This window comes from Ursus americanus, chromosome 21, assembly GCF_024610735.1.
Source record: "Ursus americanus isolate L20-20 chromosome 21, mUrsAme1.1.p, whole genome shotgun sequence".
In the NCBI taxonomy this organism is placed as follows: Eukaryota; Metazoa; Chordata; class Mammalia; order Carnivora; family Ursidae; genus Ursus; species Ursus americanus.
This window is the reverse complement of record NC_142147.1, coordinates 27765023-27791101: the sequence shown is the minus strand read 5'-3', so window position 1 is coordinate 27791101 and position 26079 is coordinate 27765023. Positions and strand designations below refer to the sequence as shown.

At 49.1% G+C, this 26079-nt stretch overlaps 1 protein-coding gene across 7 annotated transcripts in view; it reads right to left on the bottom strand.

Annotated features, from left to right (window-relative positions):
* Positions 1-26079, bottom strand: part of ST3GAL2 (ST3 beta-galactoside alpha-2,3-sialyltransferase 2) — a 52046-nt gene that overhangs the window by 5717 nt on the left and 20250 nt on the right. For 3 of the 7 annotated variants that reach the window (XR_015728069.1, XR_015728071.1, XR_015728070.1), the window contains exons 2-7: positions 14012-15409; positions 10955-11148; positions 6233-6412; positions 3780-3825; positions 3358-3477; positions 1990-2553 (exon numbers count right to left, since the gene is read on the bottom strand). Coding sequence is in view for 4 of the 7 variants with exons in the window: in XM_087870602.1 (XP_087726728.1) it covers positions 2380-2553; positions 3358-3477; positions 3780-3825; positions 6233-6412; positions 10955-11148; positions 14012-14350 (1053 nt within the window). In the remaining 3 variants the exon portion in view is untranslated. Of the gene's footprint in view, positions 1-39; positions 2554-3357; positions 3478-3779; positions 3826-6232; positions 6413-10954; positions 11149-14011; positions 15410-17696; positions 17841-26079 lie in introns of those variants that run through there. The other 4 variants (XM_087870602.1, XM_045810256.2, XM_045810254.2 and 1 more) reach the window with 2 other exon arrangements.

Genomic DNA, 26079 nt, shown 5'->3' with positions numbered 1-26079 from the left:
CCATGATCGGACCCATTTCAGAATAGACAAATGACTATATAATTTTTTTGTTCTTTTTAATTCAGAAAGAGAGAGAAAGGGAAGAAAAATTAAAAAAAAAAACATTTGTTTAAATAACTATTGCAGAAAAGGAGATCTGGGCTGGATGCTGGGACCTACCTCTTCCAGAAAGGGGATTTATTAATGTTTTAAACAAAACAAAACAAAAAGAAGAGAAAGGAACGAAAAGGAAATAAATTATTCTGCTCAATACTGTTTGGCATAATTGCATTGTTTTTTCATCTTCTAAACACTCTGAACAGCCTCTTCAGGAAGCACTGAGATGAGACTGGCAAGAAGGGCTGGTGCCTTGACTCTCTAAAATGGTGGGGGAGGTGCTGAGACAGGCATTCCACTATAGGACCCCCAAATCCACCCTCTTTACTCATCCTACTTTTGGAATTGGGAAGAAACAGACTCAAGCTAAGTTCTCAATATATTAACTTTAGGGGTGCCCACTGCCCTGCCCCAATCCTCTAATATACTCCCCTGTGTTACTGTTCCCCCAGCCAGCTGCAGGAACTACACCAATGGCCAGGAGGCTGCTTGATGGTATCAACTCACTAAGATAAAGCGTGGTATTTGTGTTCCTCACTGTTGGGAAGCGGGATCTGAATAGTGGTTTGGAAGCTTCACAGAAGCCCTTTCCCCCCTCCAAAACTTCCCCAACCTCGAAGGGTGAGAATACCATCAGCAGCTTCCTCTAGGGACTTAAGCTGGGTTCAGTCATGCAAGTAACTTCCAGTTGTAACCCCTGCTTGTTAGCATCCCTGCTCTTCTAGAGCTGGAAATGAAAATGGGTTAGAGAGAGGAGGCAGGAAGTGAGCACGGGGAAGGGGATGCATGGGCAGGAGAGGAGGCATGCAGGCAGGCAAGTCTACTCCTCCCCAGCTAGGATCCCAGCTATTTGCATGGCCAGCTTAGAATTTTAAAAGAATCTTTGTTGGTCAGCCATCCCTGGTAACCTCAAGTTAATTAAATTAGGAGACCAAAGCAAATTTCACCCCCAAGCAAGAGGTTTCCTACTCCTCTTTGGGGTGATGGGTGAAGGAAAAAGGTGCATGCACCAGGCAGCTGGCCTCCCCATCTCCAGCCTTCTTTCCCGTGTTGCTTCCTCTCCCTAGAGCCGGCCAAAGACGCGCGAGAGGGGGTAGGAGGTGGAGAAGCAGCAGTGCCCCCCCCCCCAGTCTCAGGGTAAGTTTTGATTTTTTTCCCCCCCAGGACAAGTAGGCTGGTGAGAAGGCCCAGGGCCAAAGGAGAGACACTAAAAATGTTGTGGGTAAACAGTAAGGGGCCGAGAGTACACGAGAGTGAGAAGCACCTTACATCTGAAGTGACGGGGCTTCCTTGTCCCCTGCCCTGTTCCTTACACCTGTGTTCCACAGTTAGGCTCTAGGCGAATTCCACCCCCGCCCCCTCCCCCCCAGCAAAGGGGTGAACACAGTTCTCATTTTCTGGTGAGATGCTCAATGCCCTGGTCAGAAAGGCCATTCCATAGGGTGGCCAAAGGTGGGGATAGGGAGAAGGGAGGATGAGGGGACCCACACATCACTGCATTTCTTTGGTGGGTTTACACTCACCCATCTAAGCCTGACAGATAAAGGAAATATGGGGTCCAAAATTCTCTGAGGCCTGAAGAGGTTTGAGAGGGCTCTAGCTTTTCCCCTGGGATGAAAGCGCGCTCCCTGGAAACCACCTGATCTCCCCTAGACCACCAGAAAGGAACGGCCAACTCCCTTCCGCCCACTCCGAGGTCACGAGGGACCCCCCCAGCAAAGGGAAGCCCAGCCGCCGCCGCCCCGCACCTTCCCCACCGTTTCTTCTTCGGTGCCCCCGGCCAAATAAGGCCGACAGGCAACTGACACTCCTCCTGCAGAGCCTGAGGAAAGTACTTCACTGACGCCGGAACCAACCACACTACTCCTTAAAAAGCATGAAATAAAATCCTACCCAAAGCATAGGGGAGTGGGGATTCAGCGGCCGCCGGCCCGCCTCCGAAGGCCATTGATTGGAGGAGACGGGACCGAGCGCCGGAAGTTCTCCTTGAGTCGCATGATTGGTTGGGAGAAAGAGCCTCCGCTCCGACTGCAGCGCTGATTGGGTGCCAGGCCCGGGCCAGCCCCCAGAGTCACCTGATTGGTGGGGAACAGCCGGCGCTTGCTGTACTTGCAGCATGATTGGTCCAGACTGCGGCCTGGCGTTGCTCCCAAGGCCTGGAGACGCCCAACGGGGCGCCGCGCCCTCACCGAGGCCACCGCCCTCCGGCTGGCTCGGAGTCCCGGCTAGGAGCGCGCGCCGCCGCCTTGCGGCTGGGCCGGAAGGGTCGCGGCAAGGCCGGGTTCAGTTGCCTCGGTAGACCTCGATCTTGCTGGCCTTGGCCAGCATGTCGATGATGTGGGCCTCGAAGTCGGCGTCGTGCACTCCCGTCTTCCGGAACTCGCCCGCGTACCGGTTATTCTCCCAGTAGTGGTGCCAGTTGCCCCGGCTGTCGGCCCCGAACCCGTACACGTTCACCTGCAGGGGAGGGCGGCGCACGTCACCCCGCGTCGGGGACCGGGAGAGCCTCGGGTCGGTGGTGGGCTAGGACAAAGGGGCCGTGGCGACCCGACGGCAGACGGTTCGCAGAGCACGGGAGGCACCGGGAAGACGGGACGCCCAGGCCTGAAGTCAGGACACTGCCCGGGGGACACTGCTGCTCCCTTTCGGTTCCGACACCCGTCTCCCTGCAGCAGGGCGCCTCAGTCTAGGGCTGGGACAGCTTTCCAACCTTCCTAACGCCCCTTCTGGTTTTGGTTTTGTGGCTGTTGCCGTTTTGTAATGAACACTTTTCAGTATTCCACAAATTGAATTTACTGGTGGAAGTGGGTGTGCTGGGCGTGAGCGCTGCTGAGCATGGCCCAGCAGCCCCGTTGCTAGTGAGAAGCGGCCCCTTGAACGACTGGCCTCCAGGTCTAACACACACAGCAGGCCTGGGGCCCACAGCTGTGGGAGAAGACCATCCGCTGGAACTTAACTACATCGTTTCTTTTTATATTTTTGATTTTTTTTTCTTTATGTCTAGTAATAACCAATTATGGTGGTAGGAGTCTATTTTAAAAATAAATTTAACTTCACTGAAGTGATTTCAGATTTGGTAAAATCATGAACATAATGACTTTGGGAAATGAAGATGTATACTTTACAGCCTAGAAATGGGGGAAATCAGAGCCACTTGGTTTCTGCCTACAAAAACGCATTCCTCTTGCTCTGCTAAGCAGTAAGAAGGCTCCCTCTGCTCCATGGGTATCCCTATTATACCCCTCACACTGGGCTACCCACCTCATCACACACATGCAGGGCAAAGAAGAGCACCAGCATCCCTGTGGATGGGTACCGCCCGTGATGCTCTGTCCAGCGGTCGTGGATGTACTTGAAGAAGGCTGGGTTGTAGATCTGAACCTGGGAGGAGAAAAGGGAACAGATACATGAGGAGCTTTGGGGGCCTGGAGACTCAGGTCAGGCTCTGAGCAGCTTCTGCCAGTTCCTCCATGCTTGCCAGTGGCCCTGTTGGTCCATGTTCCTTGGTTCCTATGGCCTCTGAGGGGGTCAGGCATACCAGCACATGGGGGGTGGGGATATTCTGAATGTTCTGGAAGGGCACTGGGGGACACCTGAGCCACCAGACCAGGCACACCGTGAGTCAAATCTGTACTGTTTCCAATGAGATGGGGATGAAGAAGGCGGAGGAGAAGAGAGCTTACCTTTTCTTTGTCCACTCGAAGGAAGGACTTCACTGGCGCATAGGTGCTTCAAGCAGAGAGAAAAATAACATTTAGATGGCCCTGGGGATCTAGAAAGGCTCAGAAATGCCTTTCTTCCCTCACAGGCCTGAGTGATGATAACCTTACAACAGATCCCCTGCCTCCAGACTGCTTCCCATAGCACATCACTGCAGTACCTTGCTCAGAAACCTTCAGGGGCTGCCCATGTCCTTCAGGAGAAAATGAGGATGTTTTAGACAAACACTGGGGCATTCCATTACCCAGCCCCAACTTTTCTTTCCACAACACTTAGCTGTGAACTCCCTACTTGATTTAGCCAATTATTTCACAGCCACTATGTGTCTTCTGCCCAAGATGACCCTCTCATTACTATCCTCACATTTGGCACAAATCCCTCCTTCCTGTTAGCCAGTCATGGCACCTATAATCTACACTCCTTTTCTAAGTATTACGGGACTTAAATTCAATGGCACTTATTTTAGCCCTTATGTCTCCCAAACACAAGATAATGTCTAAGAAACTATAATTTATATTTCTGTGTTTAAAAAATATGTGGTGGGGCACCTGGGTGGCACAGTTGGTTGAGTGTCTGACTTTGGCTCCGGTCATGATTTTAGGATCCTGGGATCCAGTCCTGCATCAGGCTTTGTGCTCAGCAGGGAGTTTGCTTGTCCCTCCTCCCCTTGCCAACTCTGCCACTGCTCATGCTCTCTCTCTCTCAAATAAATAAAATCTTAAAAAAAAAAAAAGTGGTGGCAGGAGTGCCTGGGTGGCTCAGCTGGTTACATGTCTGACTCTTGGTTTCAGCTCAGGTTGTGATCTCAGGGTCGTGAGCTCGAGCCCTGTGTCAGGTTCTCATTCAGCTCAGAGTCTGCTTGAGTTTCTCTCTCCCTCTCCCTCTTCCCCTCCCACTTGTGCTCTAACAAATAAATAACATCTTTTTTAAAAAAAGATTTAAAAAAAATGTGGTGACAGCAGGCAAAAGGTGGAAACAGCCTGTCTACTGATGGGTGAATGGATAAATAAAATATGAAATACTATCCAGCTTTAAAAAGGAATGAAATCCTGTACATGCTACAACATGGATAAACCTTGAAAACATTATGCTAAGTGAAATCAGACACAAAAGGACACTCTGATTCGACTTACATGAAGTACTGACAACAGTGAAATCATAGAGACAGAAAGACTAGTGGTTATCAGGGGCCTAGGGAGTGGGGGAAATGGGGAATTATTGTTTAATGGATACAATTTCCATCTGAAATTGTGAAGAAGTTCTGAAGATGGATAGGGTGATTCTGTACAACGAAGTAAATGTACTTAATGCTACTGAACTATGTGGTTAAAATACATTTTATGTTATATACAGTTTTTTGGCTTATTTATATTTTTGGTGGAGAATGTGGGCAGTGCCCTGAGGAAGTTAATTTTTACTTATTTTTGCTTTTTAAGTAAACTCTACACCCAACATGGGGCTTGAACTCACAACTCTGAGATCAAGAGTCACATGCTCCACCAACTGAGGCAGCCAAGTGCCCTATATGTTATATATATTTTCACGCATGCACACACGCGCGCGCACACACACACACACACAAACATGGTGAGATAGCAGGTTAGTGGTTGTTGCCTAGGGCTGGAAGGTAGGGATGGAGGGAGCGAGGGTGATGGCTAAGGGATACAGAAGTATCTTTAGATCTTAAATCTTCATCTTTTTTTTTTTTAAGATTTTATTTATTTATTTGAGAGAAAGAAAGAGCACAAACAGGGGTAGAAGGAGAAGCACATTCCCCGTTGTGCAAGGAACCTGATGTGGGGCTCGATCCCAGGACCCTGGCATCATGACCTGAGCCAAAGGCAGATGCTTAACCAACTGAGCCGCCTAGGCACCCCTAATCTTCATCTTTAAGAAGATGAAGGTGTTCTAAAATAAATTCTGATGGTTACACAACACTGTATTTAATAAAAGCCACTGACTTTTATACTTTAAATGTGTGAGTTGTATGGCATGTGAATTATACCTCAATAAAGCTGTTAGAAAAATACTTGGTGATGAAACTAACGTAACATGTGTGTCAACTATACTTCAATTAAAAGAAAAAGAAAAAGAAAAATATTTGGCGAATGGAATTTCCCGAGGTTCCAGCAACTGCCTCTAAAGAAAACTCTCAGAAGGCAGAGTTCCCACAGTCAGGAACCACCTCCTGGAAAGGAGACCCCTTTCTACCACCAGTATGTTGGCTGTCACTATGCAGGAAGTGACACCGAATGGGCTGTGGCCTCAGCTAACCCACCATTTTGGGCCCTCCCTATGATGGCCTCCCTCCTCACCAGCCCCTCTTGGTGAAAATATTCAGTTACAAGAATTCTAAGAGCCCTATCAAAATGCTCCTGTCCCCCAGATTCCACTCCCAGTCAGCAGAGTGACTTACAATCGGATCTGGCCCGTGGACAAAGCGCTGGCAATCCAGAGTAGGTCCAGAGCTTTGAAGGGCACCAACACAAAGCTGACGTTGGCGGGCAGGTTCTTGGCGCTCTCGGGGTACATGAAATGGTGGGTGGTTCGGCTGCCAACATCCTGCTCAAAGCCCACGGTTGGCGCCTGATTCATCCTGCAGAGACAAGAGGGTGACATGAGAAGCAGCCGCCATGGAAACCGGTAGAAGATTTTGAGAGGACAATTTGGTGCTAGCCATCAAAAATGTAAATGGGTGTACACTTTGACCCAGCCACTCCATTTCTAGATATCCTACAGAAATGGTTGCCTACAACCGCAAAGACATGTGTACAGAGACAGTCACTGCATTATTTTTTACAGTCATGAAAAGGAGAATCAACGTAACAATAAAGAACTGGTCAGTACATTTTGGCACACTCATATATGGAACGCCACAGAGCCATGAGAATGAATGAAGCAGATTTACATGTGCTGGTAAAAAATAAGTTGTGAAAAAAAAACAAGTGGTGTGAGGTATCTGTCCCACTTCTTTCCTTTTAATGTATACTGTTGAATACTACTATGTGCTGCAGGAGGGAATTAACAACACACAAAAGGAAAACGTAAAACTGGATAGTGTGATACCATTTTTTTGTAAAAACAGACAGAAAAAGGAGGCAGAGAGAAAGGAAGAAGGAAGAAAGGAAAACATACTTTTGTATATGAATGTAACAAAATCTGGAAGAGTACGAAAATTGGTAACAAAGCTTACGCTTGGGAAATGGGATGGGGAGGAATAATTCATCTTTCAGTGTATACATTTCTGGGTTACCCCCCCCAATAACAAGAACATATTATTCTCATACTTTTTTTTTTTCTTAAAGAAAAGAGCAGCCTTCTACAGCTTCAACCTTACCTGGCTGTTCTGTCCTCTTTCCTAGAAGACGGTGGAAGCACAGCAAGAAGCTGAGCGTTCTCTCAGCCCCTGGGCCGGACGGCAGCCTCTATGCCGCCAGCCCCAGCCCCTCTGTCCCTGTACTTCAGCTTCTCATCTGCCTTTCTGCTCCAAGGCCAAGAGGGATGCTCCAAGTTCTGACAGCACCCACCTCGGCTGTCTCCTGGTGATGTGCAATGTGGCTCTGTCTGTCCCATGCTGCCATGGAAGAACCCAGAAACCCAGAGCGGGCTTGCCACCCTCCTGGGCATAACAAGCCGAGAAGGCTTCTACTTCCTTTCATCCGTTGCAAAACATAGGATCAATAAAATCAAAGCTCCCTCTTTCGGTGAGTATCTCAAAACAGGTGATCCAGCTTTGAATACAAACGTGTTGGGCTTTTCTGCTGTGACCGTTTATGAGAACATTCCTGTCTTGCGTGGACCACCTTGCGGAATCATGACTACTCAGGGAGGTGACTACAATCTTGCCTTCCGATGGGGACAAAGGGACCTGGGAGAGAGGGAGCAAAGTCTCTGTGTGTTTTCCCTGCTTTTTATGCCTATTCTGTAAAACCAGTATGAACGTTACGTGTTCTTACAGTGGCTGGCACCACTAGCTGGGCTGGGTGAAGACCTCCTGGGCCACTGGGGCTCCCACAATGCCTTCCTCCTGCCCATGCCCCATTGATGGCACGATGCAGTGAGAGAGTGTCCAGGGTGCCCCACCATGGCTGCTGGTACTGCTGTACCTCCTACCTCCCTGCTGTCCTTCCCTTCAGGGACCGAAGAGCATTTGGGGCTGGGAAGCCATAAAGCCTGAGAGTGGCCTGATTTGGAACTAGAGAGTGAATCTTTGTTCTTGGCCACTTCTGTTTTAGCCTCATTCAAGCAGAAGCCTAGAATCTTCCCTGTAGGACCAACTGCTCTGGCCTCCATTTCTTTAGGTTAACTGCTTCTCTGCCTCCTGTCTGGGTGCCCCTCTGTTCTCCTGGTCTTTAGAGTTCAGAGATGTTGTCTCTTAGAAGAGCCTGAAGTATCTTCTCTCATGTATTAATAACCATTGGCTGGGCTCCTACAGCTCTGCACACAGCACTAGTGTGTCCTGTGGTCACCATAGCTACAGTCTGGATCTGTCTCCTGCCACATCAGCCCTGGGGTCTGTGAGGAACAGAGCAGTTTGGAGAGAAAGCCTTAACAGGGATGGTGTTTCTCAGCAGCCAGGGGTATGTAAGGGGGTAGCAGGAGGCAGAAGACTTGGGTGACACTCCAGTTGGCTGTGCTTGGACTGGGTAGGAGCTGGGGTCAAGGTTCATTCTGGTGACTACCTAAGAAACAAACCTCATCTCACCTGACATGGAGAAGCGAAACTAGTCCCACAGATCAAAGGGCTGCAAGTGCCCCAGGTTGGCCTCTAAAGATACCCACTTACCCCCCCATCTGCCTTTTCCACTGCATCTGTAGCCACGGTTTTGACTTCTTAGACATGTCAGGCAGTATCACTGCCTCCACCTCCCTGGGGTTCCTCCCACTTGCTGGGCAGGCATCAGCTTTCAAAAGTCTGGGAATGAATGGAGAAAGAGGTCCAAAAAGACGTTTCAGAGCCTCCAAGGTAGAGGGTAGGCACAGGGTGTGCTTTTGAGGAGGCTGTGATTCATTCCTGAGAAGCCAAGCCCTGGAAAGGGGCCAGAACAGGACGGAGGATGAACTACATCTCCATGACTCTGGGGAAAAGCATTCTAGGATTCTATCTGTTCCTGGTTGCCTCCACCCGCCAAAGCAGCACGTGAGGGCAGAGGCACGGGAAGGGTGGATGTGGATTCATGCTTAGGGTTTCACATCTGGTCACCTAGTCTCTTTCATTCATTCACGTATTTATGGTGAGCCTACAATCTGACAGGTGCTTGTTTTAGGAGTTGTGGACCTATCTGCGGGCTGGCCGCGGCAGGACCAGCTCAACTCCATTTGGAGTTGCCAGCAGAGCTCAGAAGACATACAGGAGGAGGAGGCAGCTGGGGAGAAGTGTAGGGAAATGTGGGTAGAGCCATCATCTCACTGTAACCCAGCTCGGTGGGGTCTTATGTTGGTCCTGCTTCCAGGGAGCAGGGAGGCCCCCCCACTGGCTCCAAACCAAGACATACCTGTAAGTGAAGAGTCACCTCCACTACCATCTAGCTCTTCGTACAGATCAGCAAAGAGCCAATTCACTCCGGGTCAGCCCGGCCACAAAGTAATTCTGGGGTCCACTCCAAAACGCACATCTCCTAACCTGCTCCGGGTGAGGGAAGCTCTGTACATTCCTCTCTGCAGCCTGGTCAGGTACCACCCAGGTGTCACAGCAGCCAAGCCTTTTTGTCTGCATCCACCCTGGAGCCTCCCAACCATCAGCGACATGCATAATAAAAGCACCCACTTGGTACAGGTGGCAGGGCAGGGATGGCAGGAGCCTCAGGCACACAAGAGCATTTCCCTGGGCTTCCCGAGCGTCCCAGGGCTGCACAGAAGTGATGGACGTCTCATTCCCCCTCGTGCCACTGTGTCTGGGTGGAGAGGGCTCCCTCTCCAGCAACCAGCTTGCTTCTCTCACATTTGGAGTGCCAGCGATTGGAGGATGGGGAGAATCTCAGGTGGCTCTGGGTTCCTGGATGAGGCCTAGCATCCCTCCTCTCCCCCACCCCCCACTATTCTCAACATGAGAAAGGTTTCGCAAGGAACGGTGAAAGCCTCAGAGACATACTGCTGCCTTGGTGTTGCCATGGAAACAGCAACAGTTTCTAAGACAAAGCCCTTCCTTCTGCCTCCTGGGGAACCCGGTCTTTCTGCAATGCTCATCCTAAGAGATGCTTAGTGAAAACTGGGCATTTTCAGCATCTTCACTCTTAAGGCTCTCCTTCCACCAGGGAGAGGGATGGAAGGATCCCCATCGTGGCATTTCCCATCCCCAAGTCAGGGAGGAAATCAGAAAACACAGGTTCAGGAGCAGAATGAGCAGCCCATGTTCAAGTTACAAGTCTACCACCTAGGGGCACCTGGGTGGTTCAGTCAGTTAAGCATGCGACTCTTATCGCAGCTCAGGTCTTAATCTCAGCCCTGTGCTGGGCTCCGCCCTAGGTATGGAGCCTACTCAAAACAAAACAAAACAAAACAAAACAAAACAAAACAAAACAAAACAAAACAAAACACAAGTCCACCATCTAGTCCCTGCTCACTTCCAGGCTCATAGCTCTGTGTCTTTGAAATGAATGCCCTCCCAACCTCTCTCCTTTCATCAAGGCTGGCCACAGATGTCTGTTAAATGAATTTGCCCCCATATAATCTGAACCTTATGAAATCAAGGGACAGTAGCCCAGAGCAAGCACTGAGCAATTCCTCTTCTTGCCCAGGACCTCTGTCTTCTGTGAGTCTGCCAGAAGGAATCATCTGAGGCTATTAATCAAGACACAGTGTAGGGCCCTCTTTCTTGGCCCAGCACTGAGGGGACTGGGCAGGTGGAAGGACCTCTGGTGGGAGTTTTCACCAGAAAAGAGCCAGGACTCCACTCTCAGCAATTTGAGGAGGAGTTCAGAGTTAGAAACTGAGTGCTGGCCTCAAGCAGAGTATAGAATGGGAATTCTGCCTCCCCATCTACCCAACAAAAAAGAGAGAGACCTGAGCCTTTACAGAAGGTTCTGGTATCAGAGACTCATAGCGCCGGGCAACTCCTCCACTGCCACACAAGGCTAAGGAGGCCAGTCCCTCCTTCTGGAGGCCTGTCCTGGGTGCACCCCTGGGCTCCCGGGCTCACCTCATGATGAAGTTGTGCCCATCCACATCCGGACCGTAGCCAGAGCCCCGCAGGTTGCCTGAGTTCCCCACCACTGCGCAGCGCCGGCACTGGCGGGGGTCCCGGAAACGGTATGGGTTCTCCCCCGGTACTATCTGGAACAGCTTCTCCAGCACCTCGTTGGTGTTGTGTGACTTGAACTGGGGCTGCAGCATCTGTGGACACGAGGGGAGAAGGAAGGAGGGGGGATTACGCGAGCAGGGAGGGATTCCTGCCTGCCTGGCTGCCCTCACCCACCAGTCTCAGTCAGGGAGAGAAATTCTCTCGGCAGTGACGACGTTCCCCTTCTCCGACAACAGCAATATCCCCTTCTGAGACTGGTGCCCTGCGCATCAGGAGCGCTCTACTGCACTGGAGGGGGCTCGGGGGCCAACGGGTACTGCAAAGCAGAAAGCAGAGAGCCCCTGCTTTGCTGTCCTCTCAGGGAAGCTATGAGTCACATGAAGAGTCACTTTGAGGTGCGGTTAATGTGGAAAACCCTGTGAGGTTCAGGGGCTCATTCCTAACCAGCCTACAGAGGGCGCCCCTGGGACTTAGCCGGAGGGCTCAGGATCACAAAAGCTGCATCTGAGGTGGTATCCACGGCATATTCCCTGGGCGGGAAGGAGGAGGGAAGGCAGTGAAGTATAGCAATTCTTTCAAAGTCAGAATGGCTGGATGAAACTGGTTCCCGGCACTTCCCACCACCAGTGACCTTGAAAGACCATGAGGCAAAGCTGGGGCAGCCCTCAAATGCCTACGCCAGGCAAGCAAAGCTCAGGAGTGAAGTGGCAGATGGGGCCAATGGGAAACAGGAGGCCCCGGCAAAAACAAGTGACATCAGCCAACTGATGCCATGTGGTTTTGTGAGCGTAAAAGGACCAAATTTTCCCCTTTTTTGAGAAGCTGAAAATATAGATTTCATGTGAAATATTCCCATTCCTAAGTGTTGGTAACGAATGCAAATATTTTTAAAATACTGAGCAGAAAAAAGGGCGCCTGGGTGGCCGAGTTGGTTGAGCGGCTGGCTTGATTTCAGCTCAGGTCATGACCTCTGGGTCCTGGGATCCAGCCCCATGTTGGGTTCTGTGCTAGACACAGAGTCTACTCCAGATTCTCTCTCTTCTTCTCCCTCTGCCCCTCCTTCTGCTCTCTCACACACTCTCTGTCAAATAAATAAATAAATAAATAAATAAATAAATAAATAAATAAATAAAATCCTTAAACAATTAAAAAAAAATTGAACAGACTGGACTTGGCCCACAGGCCACAAAGCAGTAAGGTAGAAACTAGGGCTTTAATATGTTCTGTGGGGGTTGCCTGGGAGGCTCAGTCAGTGAAGCATCTGGCTCTTGGTTTCGGCTCATATCATGATCTCAGGGTTGTGAGATGGAGCCCCACATCGGGCTCTGCGCTGGGCGTGGAGCCTCCTTAAGATTCTCTCTCTCCCTCTGCCCCTCCCCACTCCCTCTCTTCAAAGAAAATGCTCTGTGGTCTGAGCCATAACAGGGGTTATGACGGAGCAGGAGCTGCTTAGGGGGCAGAATAAATGAAGGAGACGGGGTAGGCCTGCTTCTCTGCCTCTTCTTTTGAGCACAGGAAGGGCTCCTAAGAAAAAGAACACAAACTCAGTCGAAAGGGAAGCTTCGCTCTGAGACAAGAATTTCTAAGTTCACAGCAAAAGGGGGTGAATGTGGGGAGCAGGAGAGAAGTGGCTTCTGCTGCATCTTGGCTGAGGGACATGCTTGGTGCTTACACGGCCCTGAGTTCCATTCCTAAGGGAAGAAGGAGACTTGGCCTATCCATGGGTCTGCCTCTGCCTAGAGTCCTGCTCTGGCTCCAGATAGCCACCACAGAGACCTATGACCTTGGGCAAACCCTGTGCACTATCTGAACCTTGATTTTCCCCACACAACGAAGGCTGTGGCTATGATTAACAGGCAGAACCCTCCAAGGGCTCCAGGCTGCTACAGGACTGGCCTGTGGGGCTCCTGGTCACCCTTTCTCTGTAGACCTCCCCATTCTTAGGGACTCAGACAGTCTGGGTCAGGAAGTGGGATCTGTAAGTTGTTCTGGTAAGCCTGATTGCGTGAGCTCATCCTTGCTGCTTCTCGGAATGTGAGCAAAAGGGGGAGTCATCATCCTCCCCCCTTGCCAGCTGGGGAAACCAGAAGCCATGAGCTGCCTCCCAAGTCCCCCAGTGGGCAACGCAGGCAGCCTCTGGGCCCCTGGGCTAAGTGCTGACACTGTTCCACCTGACATGTGTGGCAACCAGATGGCCCTGGTAGAGCCTGGGGAGTGGCACTCCAGAGATGATAGGGATGAAAGGGAATTAAAAGCAGCAGAAAGGTGACAGGATCCAGAAGAGCAGGGAAGCATGGACACACCTGTCCCCTCATCCCCTCCCCTTCATCTCCCTTATCACCCAGAGGAACTGACAATGTTTTCCTCTCCTGGCCCAGGAGAAAGTCTTTTCCAGCAATCGTAAAAAACCAAGTGAGTGGCCCTTATGGTGTTTAAAATTATTGTGAGCCAATATTTACAAATTAAGATAGTTAGCAAAAAACTGTGGATTTCCAGGTTCTCTTAAAGGGTCAGAAGATGCAGCAGTGCTGGGTCACATCCCTGCAAGAGCAGCAGTTGCTGCAGCTGAGAGTGGCTGCCTCCTTCATAAAGGGCAGACCCTCTCCCCGACACGGTCCTGACCTCTCACCATGTTCCTCCTTGGGGTCTGTTTCTCCTATGTGACCTCCAGGGCGTACTAGGCATTTCTGGTCTCTGCTTGGCCCCTACAGGCACTAGAAAATAGTTCTCTCTCCTTCCAGGTCAAAGCTTGCTCTGCCTTTCAGAATCTGTGACCCTAGTAGATGGCTCTGGTCAAATGGACCTAATACTTTGTCACATCTCTGGGGGCCAGAAGACAGGCAGCCAAAATCCCAGGGCTGGGGCAGGGGGACTTGAAGAGTGACTCCCAAACAGGGGGACAGACCCCTGGAGAGGGGACAGCAAAGGGGAGGCAGGAGGGGCCGCAGCTCTCACCATCCACCATCTCTGGACATCTGGAGGCAGATCCATGTTCTCTCGGGTCCACACGGGGGAAATGTTGCTGTTGAAGTGGCTATCAAACCAGTCAGAGGCGCCAGTGTCACCCATGCAGCGGCGGCAGGCACAGCTCTTGCCGGTGAGCCCCTCCTTGCTGAGGCGCTGCAGTCCGGCATAGCCAGGCACCAGCTTCACCCGATGGGTCCCGCCCAGGGCTCCTGAGTCCAGGTAGGGCAAGGTGGCCATGCTGTGGTGGGAGTAGGTGAAGAGGAGTGACATGATGAACACCAGCAGGAAGGCCACGGAGAGGAACCACACCCGCAGGGAGCACTTCATGGTTTGGCGCCCCGGGGGGCTAGACCACCAGCCTGGTGGGCGGGTGGGTGTCACCGTGGCCACTCCTTTCCCAGCCCACTGACAGGCCAGCCACAGCGAAGCCTGCGTCTTCTGGCACCACGTGCAAAGGGCATAGGGACACGTGCTAAGGAGGGGACAAAGGCAGGGGTCCCTTACCACACCCTCCCTCAATGTAAGGAGAAAGCACAGTAGGCAGGAGTGGCTCCCCTGTCCCTGAGCCACTCAAGTGCCAGCTTATGGCTTCATCGGGTCTCTCTGTCACTAGCTGGGCCACAGAGGCTCTGACTGTCCCGCTGCCCTGGCGAGGGGGAGGTCAGTCCATCCCAGCCCTCTAGTCCCTTGGGGTTGCTGGCTGCCAGCTCTGGGGGCCCCCCTCTTTGGTGGCTCGAAATGGTCCAGTCTGGAGCATTCGGGGTCCTTGTGGTTCATGAGCAGACACGGAGGCGGCCCCTCGTCCCCTGCAGTGGGGAAGCCCTCGAACCCCAATCACAGCAGACAGCACATGGGCTTCAAGTGGCCTGGATTCCATTCGAGAGTTGTCCCCACCGAAGCTGGCCCTCCTGGCCCAACCCCTCTGCCAGAGGAGGGAACAAAGCCCCAGTCCTGAGAGAAGAAACCCAAGAAGCTCTGTGGGCGTCCGAAAACTGCCGCAGAGACCAAGATCCTCCGTGCACTAGGTTCTGCCCTTCCGCTTCCCATTCGAGGTGCTGGTCTCGTCTCCTGATGGTCACAGCCCCAAATGTGGTTGCAGAGGGGTTCGCAGAGCTCCTGCTCCTGCTGTGAGGTCCTCTGGGGCCTGGGAACAGCTGCTGCTCAGCAGGGACCTGCTTCAAATGCCGTCTGGGTCAGCTGAGCGTGTGCCAAGCTCCCTGCCAGGGCCCAGTCCTCCTTGGTGCCACCGGCCCAGCCTCGCAGGCAGGCTTCTCTGCCCATCCCCACTCCCCTGAGGCCTGCTGTCCTGCTGTTAGCTCGTGCTAGCAGTAATCCCCTGGCAGGTTCCCCCTCACTCGTCAGGCGCCAGGCTGCCGCAGCATGACCCTGAAATTGCAGAGAGGAAAAGTAATGTGCAGATAAATTGCGTGCGCACACACACACACATGCTCTCCCCCAGCCCCGCCCCCGAGTCCCAGAGGAGACAAAGCTAGCAGTAGAGGAGACACCCACTTAACCAAAGGGTGGACGAAAGGGCTCTCCCCTCTACCCACCCACAGCTAGCTCTCAGGGGCTGCAGAGCAAGAGATTAGCTCGCTCTCTCACTTATTAGCCAGAAGGTAAACAAGGACATAAAGTTATTTCCCTGGAGTCCATGGCGATTCAATGGAAGAACCAGGCTTAGAAAGTTCCGAGTCCAGCTATGTGAGGTTAATTTCAGGTGAAACTGAAGAGAAAATGGCCCAGAGGAAAGATTACAGGAGACTATAGATAGGACTCCTCACCCGATGCTCTCTACCCTCTGAGTACCTGTGACAAGCTCCTCTGAGCAAGAGACAGGTCGGTGGGGGAGGGCTGGGCCTCTGCCCTGGGATTCGCCCCCTCCTCTCCTGGGTATGGGCTCTAGCTGAGGCATTTCTGGGTTAGCTCAGTGAACCATGAACAATCCTTCCCACTGTGGTATCAGGGAGAGAACCTGATTGTGTCAGGAGGCAGAGGTGCGGGGCTCAGCACCCCCACCATACAGCCATCTGGGCAGTTGCCTTCATCTGTATCTTATGGATGAAATGAAAGCCAGGGTCCCTGGGGGCACGGACAGTCTGAGGCCTTGTGCTGTCCTGGCGGACAAGAGCAGGGAGAAAAGGCTGGCAGTTTGGGGATGGGCCCTGAGAAAAGGAGTCTGAATCCATGCCATGTGCAAGGGAGTCCGGGCAAGATTCAGGAACAAGGCTTAGAGTGAGGCCCTGTGCGCTGGCTCCACGCCACGGGAATCACTTAAATCTGGCTGCCTGCCTGTCCCCACCAGATCTTCTCGAAATCCAGCTAGCCCCAGTTCTGACCTGGCCCCGGAGCCTCACAGCTCCTTGCTGAAAGCCCCAGCTCCAGCCAGCTCTTCCAGGGTCCTCTGGCTGCTGCCGGCAGCTTCAGAAAAGGCCTCTCAGACTCTGTGTTCAAGAACCTTAGCTGCCCTCTCCACGCGGCAGCTCAGATTTCTGGAGCCAAGCCAAACCACAAAGCCATCAGGGAATGGAACTAGCACGTTCCAATAAGGAGAACATTTTCTGGGTGGGGAAACAACACTAGCAGAAGTAAAGACTTGTCTAAGGTCACAATCTTGTGAGTAGAGGTGAGTAGAGAGGAGATCTATGTCCAGGTCTATCAGGTTCCAAAGCCTGTGACACGCCAGAGCACAGAAAGGGGCCTGTGAGTTCTTTCAACGACCAAAGGGCTCTGAGACAAGTGACAAGGAGACTCGGGAGCTGGTTCCCAAGGTCAAGAGTGAAGGTTTCCTCTCATGTCTCACCCAGGGTACCTGGCTGTCATTCCCAGGGGCTCCAGCAGCGCCAGCTCCAAGACGCTTTACTTTGGATGTTTTACTGCACCCACTTGGAAAGCCAGATTCTATGCATGGCCTTTGGCTGATCATCTGTAAATAGGAAGCCAGGTCACTGTCTCTTCCTATTCTCCCTTTACCCCTTTCCACACCCAACATCTAAGGAAAAGAACTTGGTTTTACAGGTCCTGTGACCTGGGGAGAGCCAACCACAAGGCATGTGGCCCAGGGAAGCAGTGACTTTCTGAGGGGCCTCTCCACGGAGACCTGGTTTCTGGTGAGCAGCCCACTGTGGCCACTGAAGGTGGGGGCTGGGCAGAAGCAGGCCCAGGAAGCTCCAAAGGAAATGTCTCCCCCATTGGGGAAGTCAGTAACTCCTTGGGATTCTAACTCAATGAAGGGGGCACCTGAGGTAACCAGCTGCTTTGTGGGGGAGAGGAAAGGCCCTAGTTTTGTCAGCGTGTTTGGGAAGAGCAAAGAAGTGGAGTCCCCAGGAAAAGCCCTTGCTTTGTGAACCCCACGGCCAAGCTGTTCCCAGGAGTTTGAGCAGATCAACATGTGCTGAGGGCAGAGACACAGGGAGGAACTGCTGCTGAGACTAAGAAACATCAGAGGCCCCTAGACATTTGGCACCCCAAATCCCAGAAGTCACCCAGCGTTAATCCTTGTGAAGTGCTTTCATGCACACTGTTTCCTCCAGTGGAATCTCATGCTTTCCAATTGCCCACGGCCTAACTCTGATTTCTCCCCTCGCAGCTGCCGTGATCATTCACATTAAGCTCATGCATACACACACCAATATAAAAAAGTTGGAGGGAGCACACACACTCTGGTACCCACAAAGGGAAGCAGGCCAGTCTTCTGGGGCCACCTGGCTGTTGGGGACTTGTTTGTTCATTCCACTGATACTTAATGGGCCAGCGCTGGGCCACGGGGACAGTGTGGGACAAGACACACCCATCCTGTCCTCACGGAGCTTCTCGTCTAGGTGCAAATACAAAGGGAAATTACAGGGAGGTATGAGAGAAAACAAAGAGTGCAAAGAGAATGAGAAGGAAACAAGCCTGACCTGTTAAAACAGAGAACAACAAGGCCCAAGAAGCCGGCGAGGGTGGCAAGGGCGGCGGAGAGGAAGGCGCAGAGGGCTGAGGGCAGGTCACAGACCTCTTTGAAGGGATTAGGATTTATTACAAATCTGATGGCAGGGTTTTGAAGAAGGCTGTGTCATAACCTGATTTACATTTTAACATGGGCTCTTGGAGGAATTTTTAAAAATTTTAATTCCAGTATAGTTAACATAGAGTGTTATATTAGTTTCAGGTGTACAAAATAGTGATTCAGCAATTCTGTACATCACCCTGTGCTCATCAGGACAAGTGCACTCCTTAATCCCCATCACCTGTTTCACCCATCCCAGCACCCACCTCCCTTCTGGTAACCATCTGTTTGTTCTCTGTAGCTAAGAGTCTGTTTCTTGGTTTCTCTCTCTCTCTTTTTTCCTTTGCTAGTTTGTTTTGTTTTTTAAATTCCACATATGACTGAGATCATATGGTATTTGTTTCTCTGACTGACTGACTTCGCTTAGCATTATACTCTCCAGCTGCACCAATGTCATTGCAAATGGAGAGACTGCATTCTTTTCTATGGGTGAATAATATTCCATTGTACATACACACCACATCTTTTTTATCCATTCATCTATCAGTGGACATTTGGGCTGCTTCCGTAATTTGGCTATTGTAAATAATGCTGCGATAAACATACGGGTGCTTGTATCCCTTTGAATTAGTGTTTTTATATTCTTTGGGTAAATACCTAGTAGTGTGATTGCTGGATCATAGGGTAGTTCTATTTTTAACTTTTTGAGGAATCTTCATACTGTTTTCCACAGTGGCTGCACCAGCTTGCATTCCCACCATCAGTGCACGAAGTTTCCTTTTTCTCCACATTCTCACCAACACTTGTTGTTTCTTGTGTTTTTGGTTGTAGCCATTCTGACAAGTGTGAGGTGGTATCTCATTGTGGTTCTGATTTGCATTTCCCTGATGATGAGTGATGTCGAGCATCTTTTCATGTGTCTATTGGCCATCTGGATGTCTTCTTTGGAGAAATATCTGTTCATGTCTTCTGCCTATTATTTATTTTTGGGATTTTGAATTGTATCAGTTCTTTGTATATTTTGGATACTAAACCTTTATTGGATATGTTATTTGCAAATATCTTCTACTATTCTGCAGGCTGCCTTTTAGTTTTGTTGATTGTTAACTTCATTGTGCAGAAGCTTTTTATTTTGATGTAATCCCAGTAGTTTATTTTTGCTTTTATTTCCCTTGCCTCAGGAGACATATCTAGAAAAATGTTGCTATGGCCAATGTCATAGACATTACTGCCTGAGATCTCTTCTAGGATTTTTATGGGAAAATTAAAAAAAAAAAACAGTACCAAGATCTGGGAGAGGATATAGAGTATTAAGAACACTCACACAGGGCACCTGGGTGGTTCAGTCAGGTAAGCATCTGCCTTTAGCTCAGGTCATGATCCCAGAGTCCTGGGATCGAGCCCTGCATCTGGCTCCCTGCTCACTGGGGAGTCTGCCTCTCCCTGCCTCTGCCACTCCCCTCCACTGTGCTCTCTCTCTCAGATAAATTAAAAAAAAAAAAGAATTGAAAAAAAGAACACTAACACACCACTGTTGGGACAATAAATTGGTACAATTCTTTGGAAGATAATTTGGCATTACTTAATAAAGACAGACATAAGTATATCCCAGTGGTGTTTTATGTTTTTTAAAAGAGAAATGAAAAACCATCTTTCTCCAGAAAACATGGTGTGGGAACAGAATGTGAGACTAGAAAGTTCCCCCAGCTGTCCTGGGTTAATTTATTTTACGACTTCCTTTGTGTGGACATCTTCAGAGATTAATCTTCCTCAGGTTTGCGTGAGAATGAATGGTTTTTCTCACTGAAAGGCTGAATATTTAGAATCATAACAAATCCAGTGAGTTCTGCCTGCTTGTAATTTTAAGCAGATTTAAAGCTTAAGGTGAACCCTGACAACAGGTTAAGTATAGGGTTTCATTTTCACCCCAAATCTCACCCCCACTTGTGATAATGTTTTTTTTTCCACTGGGGTTTAATTCATATGTAATAAAACGCAGAGGTCTTTCAATGTAAAGCTTGACGAATTTTTACCTGTGTACATGGTACAATGTATCCATTAGAAAACATGGAGCATTTCGATTACCTCAAAGAGTTAATTCCCTTGTGTTCCTTTCTAGTCAATACCCAGTTCTCTCACCATATATTACACTTATTTGCTCTTGAAATTCATATAAACACATTATTATCTACTCTTGTGTATCTGGCTTCTTTCGCTCAGTGCAATGTTTTGGGGACTCATCCATACTGTACATGTCTGTAATCTGTTCTTTCCCACATTTAGACATTTGAGTTGCTTCCAATTTGGAGTTGTTATGCATAAAACCGCCCTGAACTTCTTGTATAAGTCTTTTTGTGGACACCTACTCTTATTTCTCTTGGGTAAATACCTAGGAGTGGAATTGTTGGGTAGGTAGGTGTATGCTAAACTTTTACTAGAAATTATCAAATAGTTTTCCAAAGTCATTGTAGCATTTTACATTTCCACCAGTAATGTACAAGAATTCAATTTGTTCCATGTCCTTGAAATTTTCTGTTTTTAAAATTTAAGACCTTTCTGATGGGTTTGTAATCCACTCTACTATTTCTACTACCAGGTACATACGGACATGTGCACCAAGAGACATACAAGGATGTTCAAGACACCACTGGGCAAAAGCTGAAAACTGCAAACAGAAAAAAAAATGAATGAACCCTAGTTTCAGACATCAGTAGGGATGAATGTGACCAAAAAACTATTCATGTTGAGCAAGAAGAGTAAGTCATGGATGAATGTCAATAGTAGGAGTTCATTAAAAATTAGAAAGTAGGCAAAGCTAAGTGTATGCCTCTCTATACAGGAGATAAAACAATACAGAAAATAAAAGAAATCATGGAAATGCAGGAAATTCCTCTGGAGGGACAGGAAGATAGATAAGATCAAGGAGGGGCCTACAGAGCCTTCAGAAGTACTGTGTAATGCATTACTCCTTAATCTAGGTGGTGGAAATAGCATTTTAAATTTTCATTCTTTAAAGAATATATATATATATATGATATAAAATTTCCAGACTAGGCAAATCCATAAAGCAGATAGTCGTTGCCTAGGGTGGGGAGTTGGGGAGAGATAGGGAGCGATGGCTAATGGGTTAGGCATTGCCTTCTAGGTGATGAAATGTTCTAAAATTGTTTGTGGTGATGGTTGTATAACCATGTGAATAGGCTAAAATCCACTGGATTGTACACTTGAAATGGGTGAACTGTATGATATGCAAATTATAACTCAATAAAGTTGTTACTGAAAAAAAAAAAGGGGGGGAATGGGATAAAGTAGAATGGGGGAGCTAAGTTGGGAGATACTGCAGAATGTTTGTATGCTGGTACAGGGAAAAGTTAATGCTGCAGGGAAAAGAGAGGACAGCCAAGAAGCAAAATCCTTGAGTAGTAAGAAGGGATGGGAGCCAGTGCCTACAAGGGGAAGGTCTACCTGAGAAACAGGAGGCAAAGCAGAGTGTGGGGCGCAGACACAGGGAGTGATTCGGTAGTAGGAAACTGAGGAGGGTCTCTTTATTGATGGGGTTGGAGACTGACAGAGACCAGATGTGAAACAGTCCTCTAGGATACACGGGAAATTTAGTAGGTCGCAGAGCAGTGCTGGGTCTTCTGACTGGTTTGTGGCCACAAATTTAGCAAATCTGGTGAGACCATTCAACAATACATGTCCCCTGAATGGCTGGCCGAGCTTGAGATACTGAGGCTGAACAGAGGAACTGGCGACCATAATCCAGAAGGTCAGGGGCAGCAAGGACCTTGAATAATGGATGGTTTCCCTCCCCTAGAGTCTTCTACCAACCAAGGGATGCACGCTTGAGCAACCAATGGAAGCTAAAGGGGGTCTTTAACTCGAAGATAGAGCAGAGGAAAAGCAGGCATATGGGATCAAGCAGCAAAGTCTGCCCCAAAAGAACGGGGCGGGGGAGACTGGCTTTTGGAGGGTAGGGCAGCTTTAGAGCCTTTCTCTGGTCAGTTCCCAGGAGACAAGCCATCGAATTAACCTAATGAAGCACAGGATAGCACAGCCTCAGACCAGCGCAGCTGAACACAATCTTCTTGGCAGGCAGAGAAAAGAAATGTCAAAATAAGGCTCAGAGGATGGGGGGAAGGGGAGGCCTGAATCTGGAAGGGGTGGGGAGAAGGGAAAAAAACACAGCAAGATGCTGACAAAGTACCCTCTTTCCACCCACTGACACACAGCCTGAGGATGTGTCCCAGAGCCTCAACGTAAAGGCATCAAACCACAGATTACTCACATCGCATGATGTTATATGGGTTTCTGAGCATTTGGGGGCATAGCCTCTCAGTATTCACAGAAATCCCAAGACTAACTGAACGAGGTCAGCCAGGCGGTAAGTGACAGAGCTTTAATGCCACTCCAGGTCTGATGGCTCCAAGGCCAGTGCTCCTGTCACAAGCACCCACTGGCTACCACAGAGGTTCTTCCCACTAACTGGGGTACAACAATTGAAGGGTTCTCTATGCCCCCAGATCCCTGCCAGCCTAGCAACCCAGCAAACTCCCCGCCTCCTGGGTGTGGCAACAGCCTACCCTGGCAGAAGGTGCCTGGGGGGGGGGGCAGTCATTATCTTGAGGAAGAGACCTGACACACATCTCAAACCCAGGGAGGCATGCCCTTGATGTGCCTGAGAACTGGTCGCTTCCCCTCTGCATGTTCGGCTAAGTGAAGTCATCTCATTGCAACATCCTGGCACCAGCCCCTGGCAGAGACCCATCATAGTTCTCCTAGTGACTCAGGCCCTCCTGGCGCCCCAGTTATACACCCTCAGGCAGCCTCTGCCTCTCGAGTGCCTCCCTTCCTTGACTGCACATCCACTCTGAGCCCTCAGCTCTGTATTTCTGCTGCTGCTGCTCAGGGTTACCAGTCAGGAAACCAGAGAGCAAGGGAGCGAACAGATTTCCTCAAGCCCATGGTCATCACTCTGGCTAACTTCCAAACAGGTCCTAGAAAAGTAACCCATCAGTCTTCACTATGAGAGGATCAATGTTGCACCTTAAGAGGTAGGCTCTGGGGGAGGAATGCCAGGCTCTGGGGGATGGGAGAGGGTGGGGCAGGGGAGCCCTGGGATGCGGGGCTCCTTCCGAGCAACTTCCGGCTCCGCTCTGGCCGAGCTCTGCTCCACACTCAAGGGGTCCCAGTGGCGTTCGTTCCTGTAGGAGAAAAGCCCAGGAATTCGCTATACACATCCATACTAGGGCAGGAAGCAAAGTCTAGAAAAACGTTATATGGGGGCGCCTGGGTGGCACAGCGGTTAAGCGTCTGCCTTCGGCTCAGGGCGTGATCCTGGCGTTATGGGATCGAGCCCCACATCAGGCTCTTCCGCTGTGAGCCTGCTTCTTCCTCTCCCACTCCCCCTGCTTGTGTTCCCTCTCTCGCTGGCTGTCTCTCTCTGTCGAATGAATAAATAAATAAAATATTTAAAAAAAAAAAAAGAAAAACGTTATATGAAGAGTGAGGCAGACAAGGCCAGACAGAAACAGTTGGGGAGAGAGGAGGAAAGATGAGGCAAGGAAGAGAAAGTCATTTAAAGAACAGAACTTGGCAGTGACAACAGCCAGAGCCATTCCTAGTAAGTCCCTGAGTCTCACTGACAGGTCTCTCCATGCTTCAGGCCACTTATTTGCTTTTTATACAATATGATAGGGTTTTTAAAAACGATTTTATTTATTTGACAGAGAGCGAGAGAATGTACACAAGCAAGGGGAGCGGCAGGCAGAGGGAGAGGGAGAAGCGGGCTCCTTGCAGGACTCGATCCCAGAACCCTGGGATAACGACCTGGGCCAAAGGCAGACACTTAACCGACTGACCCACCCAGGTGCCCATACGTTTATTCTTAAAACATGAATGTGATCCATTGCATTTATGCATTTGGACTTCTGTTATTACCTTAGTGTGCTCTCTTTACTGTTTCTTTAGTTCTTTTTGCCTTCCCTGACTTCTGTTGGACTGACACACTATGCTACCCCTGATCCCACCATTCTTTTCCCTCTTGGCTTGGGAATTATACTTCTCTTTTTTTAGTGGTTATCTTACATTGTTAGTATACTTTTTTTTTTAATGAAGTCCAAAAGTTTTCAGCAGCGCTATTCCCTTGAACAAGGCAGCAACTGGTGTGATTTAACAATAAAATTCCCTACTTCATTCTAACCTTATTCTTCCCTGACCGTATGGCCAACAATTTGTTTTCCTTTTTTTCATTAATTAAAAAACAAACCAGACACTGGATTTTTGTGTGTTTTGCCATCTGTGGCAGGCACTGTTGATTGCCTATCAGCAGCTAATCCCCTTTTTTTCTTGCCAACAGAATCCCGATTTTGCTCAGGCAACAAAGGAGCCAGTCCCAGGAGATGAGGCGAACCTGGTCAAAGCCAACCACAGTAAGCCTGTTCCCTATCGTTGGGAATTGGTCTAAGGATGGACCAGCTCAGGCCAATGAGACATAAAGAGATGTCTGCAGGGGCTTTCTTGGGAGTCTCCCTGAAAAAGAGGCACATTCAAAAGCTTCCTTTCGGCTAGCATCTCCTTGCCTTCCGGCTTGGGATGTTACGGGGAAATAATATGCCTGGAGTTGCACCAGTCATCTCAAAACCATGAGGAGAGAGATCTTACACCCTGAGGATGGGAGAGAAGGAAGACGGAATGATCCAGGGTCCTTCTTGTCAGTACTGGACCACTGCCTCAACTCTGGAATTCCTTACCTCCATATTTCTCATTATAAACGAATTAAGTTTTTTCTTTCCTACAGTTTAAGTCACTGTGGGTTATTCTGTTACTTATAGCAGAAAGCATCCTGATATATTGTCCTATAGTTAATTAAATTTATCAACATTATGTGTCAATTTCTGTGCTCATGATGATGAGCTCCTTTCCCTGGGTTTACTTTTCTTCTTAATGAACCATACCTTCGGTAGATCTTTTAGCAAAGGTCTGTAGGTGATAAAACTGCTTTAGTATGTCCAGAAATACCTTTATTTCACCTCATTCTTGAATGATAGTGGGTGGAGAGTTCTAGCTTCCCTAAAATACCCCTCTATCACCTTCTGGTGTCTAACATTGATGAGATGTACGTCAGCTGATTGTCACTCCTCTGAATTCTTGTTTTCTCTGGTAGTTTTTAATATTTCCTCTTTATTCTTGCCTGCTGTTTCACTATATTATGCCCAGATATCTATTTATTGTTTGGTATTCATGTTATTTCTTCAGTTCTAGAATTCTCAGCCATTCTCTCTTCAAATACTAATTCTTGACCATTTTCTTGACTCATATCTGGAAATCCTATTAGATGTATGCTAAAGCCTCTCAATCTATCCTCCATGTCTGTGCTGCCTTCTGGATGGAGTCCTCAATGTCGGCTTCCAATTCATGGATCCTCTGTGTCCAGGACAGAGCTCTATCTATTGTTTAAAATTCAAACGACACTATTTCTCAGAGCTAGAATTTTTAGTACTTTTCATGCTGACATTTTCCTGTTTCTTTTTCCTTTCATAACTTCACTTTCTTTCTTTCTTTTTTTTTTAAGATTTTATTTATTCGACAGAGAGAGACAGCCAGCGAGAGAGGGAACACAAGCAGGGGGAGTGGGAGAGGAAGAAGCAGGCTCCCAGCGGAGAAGCCTGATGTGGGGCTCGATCCCAGAATGCCGGGATCACGCCCTGAGCCGAAGGCAGACGCTTAACGACTGCGCCACCCAGGCGCCCCTCTTTCTTTCTTTTTTTAAAGTAGGCTCCACACCCAACATGGGACTTGAACTCACGACCCCAAGATCAAGAGTCACAAGAGTCACATGTTCTGCTGACTGAGCCAGCCAGGTACTCATAACTTCACTTTCTTTTCTTTAAAGGATTTCATGTTTCTTTATCTCTCTGAGGGTCCTTAACCTATTTATATTAAAGACATTTTCTAATTACTCTGTTATTTTCATTTCTTCTGGGGTAAATTTTTCTTTGATTTTTATTGGTTCTTTTTTCTCATTAGTTTTCCTCACGTTTCAAAACTCTGGTGTATAAATTCA